Consider the following 16,580-nt stretch of genomic DNA (forward strand, 5'->3'; position numbering starts at 1 on the left):
CAAGAAGCACACCTGTTCTGTGGTCTTCCTGTAAGACTCAGTGAAGTAACACAGACAAACTTGCTGGTTTGAAGGGACAAAAAAGGTTTATAATAAGCTGCTCGTGTTTGTTTTTGTTATTCTTATCAAACTTGTCCTCAATCTAACCTTATTGAGCTGTAAAACTCAAAATGACAAAACAGCTACTGACAGGTAATAAATGTTGGATTTGACAACTGCATTCCTCATACTGCCAATTTATGCATGTTAGCAGTGAAGTCACCTATGTAATTTTTAAAAGATATCATAACCATGAGTTTTACAGTATAAGGAAGTCAAACGCCATGCAATCATAGTATACACAGATTCACGACTGCCAAAATATGTTGAGCACTCACCTTTCTATATTGTTTTGATACTTTTTTATTTGAGTTTTGTAAAGTGTACATAAAAGTATTACCAGTATTTTTATACTGGTAATACTTTTAATACCTGTTACTGGTAATACCTGTTATAAATCACTCTATACTTCTGGTATAGAAGTATGGAGTGATATAAATGATGTAAATCACTCTATACTTCTGGTCCATTTGTCACCCAGCTGTAAAGAAACACTCTGAAATCACAAACACTTGTATTTATTTGCATTTATTTAAACCGAACCTCTGCACAGAGGGAACTAATGCAATTGTAACCAGCAGATCTGAGGGTCAATCCCTCAGTCCTACACATATATACATTTAGCCTCACACTTTGGGGGAGGGTCCCCATGAGCTTTAAAATATGCTATAAAACCCTGGGGATTCCCTTATATGGCAACAACAGCAACTCATGGCCAGAGTGGTGTGTGTGGGTGTGTGTGTGTGTGTCTGTGTGGTACCAGCCTGTGCTGATACTTGAGTATGTGTGTATATATATGTGCTACGTAAGCATGTGCAGAGTGGATGTTGGACGCACGGTTAGTCATGAGAAAAACCATTCATGTAACCAACATCTTACTGAAAGATTGTATACTCATGACATCTGTCTGCTTTTACCCTATTCTGTGCATACTATTCTTCATATTTCCTTTTATGACAGGCAGACCCCCACTGTCAATAAATTCCTCTCTCTCTACAATTACACACACCCAAATCCTTTCCCATTCCTCTGATCTGATGACAGCTGCACCCTACCATCTAAACAAACTTGAGCACATTTTATTCTAATCATAATTTTCTTGTACTCACAAACTTTAAACCAGCCTAACAGCTGTATATACAGTAGCTACCTTAAATGAAATTTCATTAAAGCTTTGGGAAACAGATATTATCAGGAGTAATAGTTTTAAATGTTTTCTTAAGCACTGAGCGTATGAATGTTAGTGGAATAAGACTGTTGTCTTTCTTTGGATTTGAAAAAGAACAGATCTCGGATAGATAAGTTTTCTATTTCAGTCATCGTGTGTAATTCTATTAAGAATTCCCCAGACTATGTCTTTACTGTAATTCTATTTTCACTATACCTTCCTGTGCTTCCCTCTATCTGCTCTTGCTGTTCCTCCAATATGTCTGCATTGCCTGCTGACTCATTGCAACAACCTGGGAGTGGCTTAAAGTAACAGAGATTTACCGTTGGATGGTACTTTCATACTTTGAACACAGTTTGTGCCGCTTGATTTCCAAACACGAACATCTAAATCAAGTTTTTTCTAAATGAAGAGTGTAATGTGGTATCTGGAAACACAGAAGAAACCAACCAACAGAGACTTGATATCATTCTGTTGTTCGGGGCCTGATGTTTTGTCCTGGTTTTGCATGGGACTTAATGAATGGTACAGACTTTTTATCTAATAGTCTGAACACTGTTAACAGTCACCTTCTCTCTCTGGCCTGGTCATGAAAATCACTCTGGGCAGCATTTCAAGAAACCCACTTGCATGGTTATACATCTTTGGTGTCATGGTCTCTCATATATACATGGTGTTACTTTTTCACCACAGTCAGAGGGCAAGTAGAAGACAAGCACAGGGAGAAAGGAGATGAGGAGGCAAGGACTAATCGTGCTGACTGCATAGAAAAGAGGGAAACTGCAAATCCATAAAAAGTATGTGATAGATCTGTTCAGATCTCTTCACAGCACTTTTACTTGTTATCACGTTTATAAGCAGGTGTGTCAATAATTGTAGGGTAATTTCCAATAAACCAAGTTCAAGAAGAGAGTCTATGGCTGACGCGTGTTCCTGGTTTCCAAAAGAAATGCTTCCAGTTGCATTATGATGTGAAGACTGTTTATTTATTGCAAACTGAAGATATAACAATGAACTCCTTCCTAAGTAAGCATGAAAGTTCCAAAAAATAAGCAGTTATCCAGAACTACCTGTGCACACGGTCAGAAAAACCATGTGACTCCTAACCTCTCTGTCCATGCTCCTCCCCTTCCCCCTCACACAGGGTTTCATGCTACTATTGCACTTACATACTTAAAGTGAGAGGTACCCCTTTTTAGGTTCCAATCCCAAACAGTGACATAACATTACTTTATGTAAACACATAATTAATCCTGTAAAGATGACTTATGTAATGAATCTATGAATTATGAAACGAACACAAACTCAATTGTAAACAAAAATATAAAGTAGATGTCTGGCACCTACAATAATAATCCGTTCGCCTTTCTCCCAGAAGTATTTGAGGTTGATAGGATCCCCTGTAAGCACCAAATCAATTTGGGCTTTGTCGTAGATCCATGAAAACACATCAGAAAAAAAAAAATCCCAAAATCATGCTGAAAATCTACATATTTTATATATACTTTTTCAAATATTTGATGTAAATGAAAATGATAAACCTACAGAGGGTGGAAATCTGTCATAGTGAGTAATCCAAACCACACAGCAGCATAGTGTGCATACTGTTTAATGACTAAACACATGTTTTGGATGGATCATCTTAGGTGACATCTTGACTGAAGTTTGGTCTGTTTTCAGTGTCTTTGCCCTGTCATATGATTGCATTTTTTCTCCCCATCGGGGAAAAATGTTTACATTCACCTGCCATCTTCATTGTGCTGATTTATTTATGTATTATTATTTCATTATTCTAACAATAGTATTGTAGGTAGCCATCAGGTAGCACAGCATTATATGCCAGATAGCACAACTTCATTAACCCTACAAACATTGACACAACCTTGTTTCTGTCTTTCTGTATTCATTGAAGAAAGGTAGCAGTCATCAGCAGCTATCTCTGTTTATACACGTATGAGCTTGACTCTTTTCTGTTTTTCAAGACAGAATTAACTATTCTAATTCAGGCAGCATGAAAGACACGCCACATCTATCCTGTGGTCTTTCTGTAACACTCAGTGAGCTAACAGACACAACCCTGCTGGCGTGAAACAGCAAAAACAGCATTATAATGAGCAACATTTTGCATTTGATAAGCAAGGGGACTTCTCATATTCTCATGTATTTGTATATTGTATTATAATGATAACCATATTTTACAGTGTTTAGTGTTAAAAATATGTTATTTGGTATGCAAACTCATGACCTCTTATTAGGTTATTGTTAGAAAACTCAATGACTGTCAAAAGGCATTAATGAGATAGAACTTTATTAATCCCTCGGGTGGGTTCCTCTGGGAAATTCGACTTCCAAAAAAAGCACAGCAACGACCAAAGTTACAGTTACAGAACTGTTATATATACACACACACACACACACACACACACACACACACACACACACACACACACACACACACACACACACACACACACACATATATAAATACAGAGACAGCAGGGGTGGGGGAACTCCAGACTTCAAGGGTCGGTATCCTGCAGGTTGTAGATGTGTCCTTGATCCAACACAGCTGCTTTAAATGGCTAAATTACCTTCTCAACATGTCTTGAAGTTCTCCAGAGGCCTGGTAATGAACTAAACATTTGATTCAGATGTATTGACCCAGAATGATATCTAAAACCTGCAGGACACCGGGCCTTGAGGCCTGGAGGTCCCCACACCTCCTGTAAAGCCTTCAACCATGAAATAATTGCCAGAAAAATCTTCTGAAATTAAAAAAAAGAGAAATTTAATATTAAATATACAAAGTAATAAGGCAAAAAAAAGAAAAAAAAGACAGATTTCTTTTATAAATCTTCTACTATTGAAATTTCTATTTTTGAGGATTACAGTTTAAAACAACAACAACAAAAATCCAAAACTTGACAATCTGGGCAATGAGCTACCAGAACTTTTTCTGTAATTTTACATGTTTATATTTTACAATTTAAAGAGTTGTGCCGATATATTTATTTTCCTTTATCACATAGAGAAACAGTTAAATATGTAACTTCTTTACAATGAAAGGAAGGGGAGTTTCATCACTTCAGGGGCGTAATTTCCAGAGGGTTCATGACACCCCCCCCCCCCCCCCCTCCAATAATCAGACTCAACCAATATACCCCCCACCCCACCTCACCTCCCCATAAAATTATGAATTATCTTGCATAAATAGGCTGTTGATTTTCTTTACTCACTTCAGGTATTACCAGCAAAATAGTTGCATGTTTAGTCATCTGGGAATCAGATTTATTTAGTCAGAGATATGCAACATAAAATCAGTTTGACACTCCTGATCTAGATCGTCCCCCTCTCTCATCCCATCATTTCCTCAGCATGTGTGCATTTGCCTGTTTGTTTGATCCACAAAGGGACGCCACCAGTAATACCATCAAGGTTATCACTCCATAACGCAGTAACCCCAGAGAGATGAAATCCACTGGAAAGCACAAAAAGACAGCATAAACAAGAATTTAAAAAAGCATTTTTGAAACATTCAGAGAGCCTTACCTTTGACCTGAAGAAATACTTTGTTTGTTCCATGAACTGTGTACTCATGCTCATAGAAGCATTTTGATGGCAGCACTATGCAGCTGTAATGACCTGAATCCCTCAAAACTGCACCATCGATGATGAATGTTGTCAGCATCTGAGAGACATTAAAGACTTGCACTTGGAGAATCGTGACATTCTTCCTCAGGTAAGAGTAGATGAATTTACATCCACCAAGTGTATGTAGGTGTTGAGACACTGTGCACTGGAATTCAACATAGTCTCCCTCATGAACAGTGGATGACCCAACTATTGAAATATCTGCTGGGAGAAAGTTGGCTGCATGGAAACAGGAGAAAATGAGTGGAAAGAAATAACAATGACATCATGTGTTCAGGAGTCAAAACACTTACCTATGACCAGAATCTGAATGATGTCGTCTCCTTTCTTGGCTACTTCAGAAAGTGTATAATGATTCGGGGAATAAACACAGCTGTAATTTCCACTGTGATGAAGACTAGCTCTGGATATGGTGAACAGGGTGTCACTTTGATCTTGTTTCTGGGTGCGATTCTGGATTCCGCACCCATTTATTAACAAATAAACATGGACACTTGAGTCTTTCTTTCTCCCAAGTGTGGTGCATGTTACATAAAGGTCACTGTTTTCACTTATAATTGTCTGCTGGGCCAGGATCTTTGCAGGAAAAATATCTGTGAGACATCATAGTGAGTAGTATATGTAATGATGAATGCAGCTCAGTAACATTTAGGAATACAGAAGAGACATATCTTGTAATGAAGGAAACTGAACTTACCTTCGGTTTGGCTTATGACCTGATTTGTCAGAACACCTTGAAGAAAAGAAGTGAAAAATCTAATGAATCCTTTCAGCTTAAATAGAAAACAGTTTGACTGAAAGACATAGATGTTATCTGTTAGTGCACTCACACAGAAGAGCAATTATTATGTTCATCGTTATAGACAATGAGCCGCCCTTACAGACTCTCTGCAGCGTATCTTCTGAAAGCTTCTCAAAAGTCTTGCTCAAACCACAGAGAGTAAATATGGAGAAACTATATTGAACCACTTCCTGTTATTTGTAAGGTGACACGTTCAACATTTTTGACTGGATAAAAAATAATATCTACAAAAAATAAACCATTTTACTGTCAAATACCTCATATCACAAATTGATTTCCACTGATGTTTCTTTAGTTGTATAATAAGTCATTCTGACATACAGACAATTATACCCAATACAGGATGCTTATCTTCTTTCACTCGCGCTCACTGAGGAAATATACATAATAGATTTTCACACATATTTAAACACACATATATACACTCACAAAAGTGAGGCTTTCACCATAACACAAAGCTGAACACTGATTTAAAAGTGCACTTTGACTGATTCTGATTCAGCTGACTTTAACAGATTAGACTGACTGGTTCTTTTTCTGGATATCCAGAAAAAGTACAATATTATTTGCTTTGCATTTTTGTAAAGGATCCAGTGTCCAGTGTGTCTGTATGCTTGACAATTACAGCTTTTACCCCAGGCATGCTGGGGTGTTCATAAAAGATTTATGAAAAGTTTCAGAAAAATGAAACTTGCGGTGTGTGTGTGTGTGTTTCATAAATATAATATTATTTACAGATTCACTCAAACCTATCTTCTTACAATTCTAGATCAACGTGTATTCAGGAGTGGGTCACATGCTTACGTTTGCATGCCTCAAACATTAATGATAACAACTTCAGTATTTATCAGTTCCATTCTTTAATTCTCAGGCTTGCAGCGGCAACATAATCTGCAGCACTAACTTGTTGCTCTAATGTTTTCCTTCCTTTTTCCTAACCCCCTTTCCGGCTTACATTCGACCTTTTCGAAATAAAATATCTGTAAACGTCACAATGGTTACACTACTTTTTCCAAAGGTCCTTTTTGTCTTTGTACACAATGTTTAAATATCCTCAAAATTCACAAATTACATTTTCTTAAATTATTACATGTTCCAGAAAGTAACTGCTTCAGAGTTAGGCAGGACCTCTTATAATGCATTTGTAACTTTTAATGTCCAATCAAATAAGGGCGCATGTATTGCAGCAATCTGAACAAATTAAGTTACATATCTCTTTAAAATGACTAGGAAGTAACTTGTAGTAACAAAGATTTACCATGGGATGTCAGCCTTTGAGCAAAGTGCCAAAGAGTCTCACATGAAACTCTAAATTTAAAAAAAAGTGGAATCGTTTGATGTGGTTTCTGGAAACTAAAAATAAATTAACTTACACCATCTTTCTAGGTTGATTTTATATATTTAATTTAAGCAAGGAGAAAGAGTCACAGTCTTTCTTTGTTAGTGCAGTAGATCTGATTTAGCATCTTTTTTCCAAGTGTGTCTTAGGTCAAGACAGGGAACTTTAACTCATCTCGTCATCTCATTTACAGGATAATTTAAAGATCCCAGATAAAACTCATGTAAGCTCAGCCTGCCTGGGTTTAAGCCCAGGACTGTCTCAATGTGAAGAATAGTGCTAACCACTTTGCATGTGGTACTGGGCAAATGTTTTAGCCACTATTGAGGCCAGTGATTCCACACAAAAAGCCACAGGGGGCAATTTAGTGACAAGAATATCATAAAAGAGAGCTTATGGCAAAGGCCTGATTTCAGAATCCTAACTTCAATATGAAATTGCATTTTCTTTTTTCAAATGGGGGGTGTTGCTGTTTTTGCAGAGTATCTAACGAATGAAAGCAACAGGTTATCAAATGCATCGTCTGAACACTGCCAGCAGTCACCTTCTCAGGATCACTCTCTGCTAGGTTATTAATATCAGCCTGGCAACAGTTGGAGGTTAAGACGCATGCTTTAATCAGCAATGCATGGTAGCGGATGTTCAACAGAAAGCAGTAGATGACGAGGTATATCTGATGGCAAAGGGTAGGAGAGTCATACACATCGTGATAGACAGATACACAGTGTAACTTTTTCACCACAGTCAGAGGGCAGGCAGAAGACAAGCACTGTGAGAAAGGAGATTAGGATTCATGGGATGATCATGTTAATTGCAAAGAAAGGAGGGAGATGACGGATGCACAAAAAGTGTGTTATATCTTTGTAGATCTCCTTTCACTAGTTCTACTTAATGTTGTGTTTATAACCAGGTTCATCAACAATAACCCATTTGTCTGTCTCACAGAAGTCCTTGAGGCTTGTAGTTGAACTAATCAGCCCCAAGTTGGCCTTGGCTTTGTTGTTTGTCCAAGAATCAAACTTTTCTTCATTGTGCAGTTTAGTTGATCAAATTGGTGAATGGACTAACATTAACTGGAACATGGATTAAAGAAAATATGGGGCTGACAAAGCTGTTGCCTTTATTTTAATGTTTGAAGGAGGCGGCACACAGGCATGCTGGCAGCTTACAGGCAGATTGTCTGTGGTTGGAAACGGTCATCTCTATTTAGACACTTGTGAGGTTGCCTCTCCCCTCATTTCTGGTTACCGTTTTTCATGACAGAATTAACTATTCTAATTCAAGAAGCACACCTGTTCTGTGGTCTTCCTGTAAGACTCAGTGAAGTAACACAGACAAACTTGCTGGTTTGAAGGGACAAAAAAGGTTTATAATAAGCTGCTCGTGTTTGTTTTTGTTATTCTTATCAAACTTGTCCTCAATCTAACCTTATTGAGCTGTAAAACTCAAAATGACAAAACAGCTAGTGACAGGTGATAAATGTTGGATTTGACAACTGCATTCCTCATACTGCCAATTTATGCATGTTAGCAGTGAAGTCACCTATGTAATTTTTAAAAGATATCATAACCATGAGTTTTACAGTATAAGGAAGTCAAACGCCATGCAATCATAGTATACACAGATTCACGACTGCCAAAATATGTTGAGCACTCACCTTTCCATATTGTTTTGATACTTTTTTATTTGAGTTTTGTAAAGTGTACATAAAAGTATTACCAGTATTTTTATACTGGTAATACTTTTAATACCTGTTACTGGTAATACCTGTTATAAATCACTCTATACTTCTGGTATAGAAGTATGGAGTGATATAAATGATGTAAATCACTCTATACTTCTGGTCCATTTGTCACCCAGCTGTAAAGAAACACTCTGAAATCACAAACACTTGTATTTATTTGCATTTATTTAAACCGAACCTCTGCACAGAGGGAACTAATGCAATTGTAACCAGCAGATCTGAGGGTCAATCCCTCAGTCCTACACATATATACATTTAGCCTCACACTTTGGGGGAGGGTCCCCATGAGCTTTAAAATATGCTATAAAACCCTGGGGATTCCCTTATATGGCAACAACAGCAACTCATGGCCAGAGTGGTGTGTGTGGGTGTGTGTGTGTGTGTCTGTGTGGTACCAGCCTGTGCTGATACTTGAGTATGTGTGTATATATATGTGCTACGTAAGCATGTGCAGAGTGGATGTTGGACGCACGGTTAGTCATGAGAAAAACCATTCATGTAACCAACATCTTACTGAAAGATTGTATACTCATGACATCTGTCTGCTTTTACCCTATTCTGTGCATACTATTCTTCATATTTCCTTTTATGACAGGCAGACCCCCACTGTCAATAAATTCCTCTCTCTCTACAATTACACACACCCAAATCCTTTCCCATTCCTCTGATCTGATGACAGCTGCACCCTACCATCTAAACAAACTTGAGCACATTTTATTCTAATCATAATTTTCTTGTACTCACAAACTTTAAACCAGCCTAACAGCTGTATATACAGTAGCTACCTTAAATGAAATTTCATTAAAGCTTTGGGAAACAGATATTATCAGGAGTAATAGTTTTAAATGTTTTCTTAAGCACTGAGCGTATGAATGTTAGTGGAATAAGACTGTTGTCTTTCTTTGGATTTGAAAAAGAACAGATCTCGGATAGATAGGTTTTCTATTTCAGTCATCGTGTGTAATTCTATTAAGAATTCCCCAGACTATGTCTTTACTGTAATTCTATTTTCTCTATACCTTCCTGTGCTTCCCTCTATCTGCTCTTGCTGTTCCTCCAATATGTCTGCATTGCCTGCTGACTCATTGCACTGTAAGAAAACACATTTCAGTGGTACATTCACTTTTGCATTGGGTGTTTATAGGCACACTAACACATTAACACACACTTCAACAGTCATAACAAATAATTTTTCTACTAAAATGTCCATGTACACACGATACATAAGTATTTAAAAACATCAGACTAAATTAAAGCTCACCGTGGTGTGCACAAAACTGAATGAACTGTTTTAAAACATAAGATTTTAAAAGAAAACAAAACATGCAGGTTTACTGAAGTACAATATGTGATCTGTCTTATTACCCTGGAACGCCATATAGAAAAAATATGGAACCAAAATTTTTTTGATTATTAGGTATTTGATTACACTTGACCTTGTAACCCTAACCCTGGACCCAGAGTTGACTCAGCCTCTTCAAGTGCTCTGATTCTATTGCTGTACAGTAACTCAGTCTGACATACCGACAGTAGTACCCAATATAGGATCCTATCTTCATTCACTCTCACTGCTCTGGGAAATTATATAGGAAATCAAAATTGACAACAGCTATAGCTATTCAAATGTAAAATAATCTCTACAGAAATTTTACATGTTTTTTCAAATGTCTTTACAAGACATTTTATTTCATCAATCTGAAGAAACTGCGTTACATATCCCTTTATAAAAACAACCTGGGAGTGGCTTAAAGTAACAGAGACTTACCGTTGGATGGTACTTTCATACTTTGAACACAGTTTGTGCCGCTTGATTTCCAAACACGAACATCTAAATCAAGTTTTTTCTAAATGAAGAGTGTAATGTGGTATCTGGAAACACAGAAGAAACCAACCAACAGAGACTTGATATCATTCTGTTGTTCGGGGCCTGATGTTTTGTCCTGGTTTTGCATGGGACTTAATGAATGGTACAGACTTTTTATCTAATAGTCTGAACACTGTTAACAGTCACCTTCTCTCTCTGGCCTGGTCATGAAAATCACTCTGGGCAGCATTTCAAGAAACCCACTTGCATGGTTATACATCTTTGGTGTCATGGTCTCTCATATATACATGGTGTTACTTTTTCACCCCAGTCAGAGGGCAAGTAGAAGACAAGCACAGGGAGAAAGGAGATGAGGAGGCAAGGACTAATCGTGCTGACTGCATAGAAAAGAGGGAAACTGCAAATCCATAAAAAGTATGTGATAGATCTGTTCAGATCTCTTCACAGCACTTTTACTTGTTATCACGTTTATAAGCAGGTGTGTCAATAATTGTAGGGTAATTTCCAATAAACCAAGTTCAAGAAGAGAGTCTATGGCTGACGCGTGTTCCTGGTTTCCAAAAGAAATGCTTCCAGTTGCATTATGATGTGAAGACTGTTTATTTATTGCAAACTGAAGATATAACAATGAACTCCTTCCTAAGTAAGCATGAAAGTTCCAAAAAATAAGCAGTTATCCAGAACTACCTGTGCACACGGTCAGAAAAACCATGTGACTCCTAACCTCTCTGTCCATGCTCCTCCCCTTCCCCCTCACACAGGGTTTCATGCTACTATTGCACTTACATACTTAAAGTGAGAGGTACCCCTTTTTAGGTTCCAATCCCAAACAGTGACATAACATTACTTTATGTAAACACATAATTAATCCTGTAAAGATGACTTATGTAATGAATCTATGAATTATGAAACGAACACGAACTCAATTGTAAACAAAAATATAAAGCAGATGTCTGGCACCTACAATAATAATCCGTTCGCCTTTCTCCCAGAAGTATTTGAGGTTGATAGGATCCCCTGTAAGCACCAAATCAATTTGGGCTTTGTCGTAGATCCATGAAAACACATCAGAAAAAAAAAAATCCCAAAATCATGCTGAAAATCTACATATTTTATATATACTTTTTCAAATATTTGATGTAAATGAAAATGATAAACCTACAGAGGGTGGAAATCTGTCATAGTGAGTAATCCAAACCACACAGCAGCATAGTGTGCACACTGTTTAATGACTAAACACATGTTTTGGATGGATCATCTTAGGTGACATCTTGACTGAAGTTTGGTCTGTTTTCAGTGTCTTTGCCCTGTCATATGATTGCATTTTTTCTCCCCATCGGGGAAAAATGTTTACATTCACCTGCCATCTTCATTGTGCTGATTTATTTATGTATTATTATTTCATTATTCTAACAATAGTATTGTAGGTAGCCATCAGGTAGCACAGCATTATATGCCAGATAGCACAACTTCATTAACCCTACAAACATTGACACAACCTTGTTTCTGTCTTTCTGTATTCATTGAAGAAAGGTAGCAGTCATCAGCAGCTATCTCTGTTTATACACGTATGAGCTTGACTCTTTTCTGTTTTTCAAGACAGAATTAACTATTCTAATTCAGGCAGCATGAAAGACACGCCACATCTATCCTGTGGTCTTTCTGTAACACTCAGTGAGCTAACAGACACAACCCTGCTGGCGTGAAACAGCAAAAACAGCATTATAATGAGCAACATTTTGCATTTGATAAGCAAGGGGACTTCTCATATTCTCATGTATTTGTATATTGTATTATAATGATAACCATATTTTACAGTGTTTAGTGTTAAAAATATGTTATTTGGTATGCAAACTCATGACCTCTTATTAGGTTATTGTTAGAAAACTCAATGACTGTCAAAAGGCATTAATGCTGTAAAGCAGGGGTGGGGGAACTCCAGACTTGAAGGGTCGGTATCCTGCAGGTTGTAGATGTGTCCTTGATCCAACACAGCTGCTTTAAATGGCTAAATTACCTTCTCAACATGTCTTGAAGTTCTCCAGAGGCCTGGTAATGAACTAAACATTTGATTCAGATGTATTGACCCAGAATGATATCTAAAACCTGCAGGACACCGGGCCTTGAGGCCTGGAGGTCCCCACACCTCCTGTAAAGCCTTCAACCATGAAATAATTGCCAGAAAAATCTTCTGAAATTAAAAAAAAGAGAAATTTAATATTAAATATACAAAGTAATAAGGCAAAAAAAAAAAGAAGACAGATTTCTTTTATAAATCTTCTACTATTGAAATTTCTATTTTTGAGGATTACAGTTTAAAACAACAACAACAAAAATCCAGAACTTGACAATCTGGGCAATGAGCTACCAGAACTTTTTCTGTAATTTTACATATTTATATTTTACAATTTAAAGAGTTGTGCCGATATATTTATTTTCCTTTATCACGTAGAGAAACAGTTAAATACGTAACTTCTTTACAATGAAAGGAAGGGGAGTTTCATCACAGGGGCGTAATTTGCAGAGGGTTCATGACACCCCCCCCCCCCTCCAATAATCAGACTCAACCAATATACCCCCCACCCCACCTCACCTCCCCATAAAATTATGAATTATCTTGCATAAATAGGCTGTTGATTTTCTTTACTCACTTCAGGTATTACCAGCAAAATAGTTGCATGTTTAGTCATCTGGGAATCAGATTTATTTAGTCAGAGATATGCAACATAAAATCAGTTTGACACTCCTGATCTAGATCGTCCCCCTCTCTCATCCCGTCATTTCCTCAGCATGTGTGCATTTGCCTGTTTGTTTGATCCACAAAGGGACGCCACCAGTAATACCATCAAGGTTATCACTCCATAACGCAGTAACCCCAGAGAGATGAAATCCACTGGAAAGCACAAAAAGACAGCATAAACAAGAATTTAAAAAAGCATTTTTGAAACATTCAGAGAGCCTTACCTTTGACCTGAAGAAATACTTTGTTTGTTCCATGAACTGTGTACTCATGCTCATAGAAGCATTTTGATGGCAGCACTATGCAGCTGTAATGACCTGAATCCCTCAAAACTGCACCATCGATGATGAATGTTGTCAGCATCTGAGAGACATTAAAGACTTGCACTTGGAGAATCGTGACATTCTTCCTCAGGTAAGAGTAGATGAATTTACATCCACCAAGTGTATGTAGGTGTTGAGACACTGTGCACTGGAATTCAACATAGTCTCCCTCATGAACAGTGGATGACCCAACTATTGAAATATCTGCTGGGAGAAAGTTGGCTGCATGGAAACAGGAGAAAATGAGTGGAAAGAAATAACAATGACATCATGTGTTCAGGAGTCAAAACACTTACCTATGACCAGAATCTCAATGATGTCGTCTCCTTTCTTGGCTACTTCAGAAAGTGTATAATGATTCGGGGAATAAACACAGCTGTAATTTCCACTGTGATGAAGACTAGCGCTGGATATGGTGAACAGGGTGTCACTTTGATCTTGTTTCTGGGTGCGATTCTGGATTCCGCACCCATTTACTAACAAATAAACATGGACACTTGAGTCTTTCTTTCTCCCAAGTGTGGTGCATGTTACATAAAGGTCACTGTTTTCACTTATAATTGTCTGCTGGGCCAGGATCTTTGCAGGAAAAATATCTGTGAGACATCATAGTGAGTAGTATATGTAATGATGAATGCAGCTCAGTAACATTTAGGAATACAGAAGAGACATATCTTGTAATGAAGGAAACTGAACTTACCTTCGGTTTGGCTTATGACCTGATTTGTCAGAACACCTTGAAGAAAAGAAGTGAAAAATCTAATGAATCCTTTCAGCTTAAATAGAAAACAGTTTGACTGAAAGACATAGATGTTATCTGTTAGTGCACTCACACAGAAGAGCAATTATTATGTTCATCGTTATAGACAATGAGCCGCCCTTACAGACTCTCTGCAGCGTATCTTCTGAAAGCTTCTCAAAAGTCTTGCTCAAACCACAGAGAGTAAATATGGAGAAACTATATTGAACCACTTCCTGTTATTTGTAAGGTGACACGTTCAACATTTTTGACTGGATAAAAAATAATATCTACAAAAAATAAACCATTTTACTGTCAAATACCTCATATCACAAATTGATTTCCACTGATGTTTCTTTAGTTGTATAATAAGTCATTCTGACATACAGACAATTATACCCAATACAGGATGCTTATCTTCTTTCACTCGCGCTCACTGAGGAAATACAGTGGGGCAAAAAAGTATTTAGTCAGCCACCGATTGTGCAAGTTCCCCCACTTAAAATGATGACAGAGGTCAGTAATTTGCACCAGAGGTACACTTCAACTGTGAGAGACAGAATGTGAAAAAAAAATCCATGAATTCACATGGTAGGATTTGTAAAGAATTTATTCATAAATTAGGGTGGAAAATAAGTATTTGGTCACCTCAAACAAGGAAAATCTCTGGCTCTCACAGACCTGTAACGTCTTCTGTAAGAAGCTTTTCTGTCCCCCACTCGTTACCTGTATGAATGGCACCTGTTTGAACTCATCATCTGTATAAAAGACACCTGTCCACAGCCTCAAACAGTCAGACTCCAAACTCCGCCATGGCCAAGACCAAAGAGCTTTCGAAGGACACCAGGAAAAGTATTGTAGACCTGCACCAGACTGGGAAGAGTGAATCTACAATAGGCAAGCAGCTTGGTGTGAAAAAATCAACTGTGGGAGCAATCATCACAAAAAGGAAGACATACAAGACCACTGATAATCTCCCTCGATCTGGGGCTCCACGCAAGATCTCATCCCGTGGGGTCAAAATGATCATGAGAACGGTGAACAAAGATCCCAGAACCACACGGGGAGACCTGGTGAATGACCTGCAGAGAGCTGGGACCAAAGTAACAAAGGTCACCATCAGTAACACACACTACAACGGCAGGGAATCAAATCCCGCAGTGCCAGACGTGTTCCGCTGCTGAAGCCAGTGCATGGCAGGCCCGTCTGAAGTTTGCCAGAGAGCACATGGATGATACAGCAGAGGATTGGGAGAATGTCATGTGGTCAGATGAAACCAAAGTAGAACTTTTTGGTATAAACTCAACTCGTCGTGTTTGGAGGAAGAAGAATACTGAGTTGCATCCCAAGAACACCATACCTACTGTGAAGCATGGGGGTGGAAACATCATGCTATGGGGCTGTTTTTCTGCCAAGGGGACAGGACGACTGATCCGTGTTAAGGACAGAATGAATGGGGCCATGTATCGTGAGATTTTGAGCCAAAACCTCCTTCCATCAGTGAGAACTTTGAAGATGAAACGAGGCTGGGTCTTCCAACATGACAATGATCCAAAACACACCGCCCGGGCAACAAAGGAGTGGCTCCGTAAGAAGCATTTGAAAGTCCTGGAGTGGCCTAGCCAGTCTCCAGACCTCAACCCCATAGAAAATCTGTGGCGGGAGTTGAAAGTCCGCGTTGCTCGGCGACAGCCCCAAAACATCACTGCTCTCGAGAAGATCTGCATGGAGGAATGGGCCAAAATACCAGCTACTGTGTGTGCAAACCTGGTAAAGACCTATAGTAAACGTTTGACCTCTGTTATTGCCAACAAAGGTTATGTTACAAAGTATTGAGTTGTATTTTTGTTATTGACCAAATACTTATTTTCCACCCTGATTTACGAATAAATTCTTTACAAATCCTACCATGTGGATTCATGGATTTTTTTTTCACATTCTGTCTCTCACAGTTGAAGTGTACCTCTGGTGCAAATTACTGACCTGTGTCATCATTTTAGGTGGGGGAACTTGCACAATCGGTGGCTGACTAAATACTTTTTTGCCCCACTGTATATAATACTTCTGAAGTTGCAGTCTGTTTGGCCTCTCAGGGCAACTGTAAATATATGTAAAAGATTTCCATAGATTTTCAAACACACACATATACA

General features: G+C 38.1%; 2 protein-coding genes across 2 annotated transcripts; both read right to left on the reverse strand.

The window, feature by feature from the left end:
* Positions 1 to 4,451: 4,451 nt before the first annotated feature.
* Positions 4,452 to 5,827, reverse strand: LOC146582948 (uncharacterized). Its single transcript, XM_085280323.1, has 5 exons — positions 5,749 to 5,827; positions 5,616 to 5,651; positions 5,212 to 5,511; positions 4,817 to 5,137; positions 4,452 to 4,745 (listed from the first exon to the last, which is right to left on the reverse strand). Exons 1-5 carry the CDS (start codon positions 5,771 to 5,773, stop codon positions 4,630 to 4,632), a joined length of 798 nt encoding a protein of 265 aa, XP_085136449.1. The 5' UTR covers positions 5,774 to 5,827; the 3' UTR covers positions 4,452 to 4,629.
* A 7,400-nt stretch (positions 5,828 to 13,227) lies between these two features.
* On the reverse strand, positions 13,228 to 14,603 carry LOC146582949 (uncharacterized). Its single transcript, XM_085259144.1, has 5 exons — positions 14,525 to 14,603; positions 14,392 to 14,427; positions 13,988 to 14,287; positions 13,593 to 13,913; positions 13,228 to 13,521 (listed from the first exon to the last, which is right to left on the reverse strand). The coding sequence occupies exons 1-5, from the start codon at positions 14,547 to 14,549 to the stop codon at positions 13,406 to 13,408; spliced, it is 798 nt and encodes a 265-aa protein (XP_085115270.1). The 5' UTR covers positions 14,550 to 14,603; the 3' UTR covers positions 13,228 to 13,405.
* Positions 14,604 to 16,580: the final 1,977 nt, after the last annotated feature.

Source organism: Mchenga conophoros, linkage group LG1, assembly GCF_057382185.1.
Source record: "Mchenga conophoros isolate Kocher_MC1m ecotype Shallow Benthic linkage group LG1, M_conophoros_male_GT1.1, whole genome shotgun sequence".
Lineage (NCBI taxonomy): Eukaryota > Metazoa > Chordata > Actinopteri > Cichliformes > Cichlidae > Mchenga > Mchenga conophoros.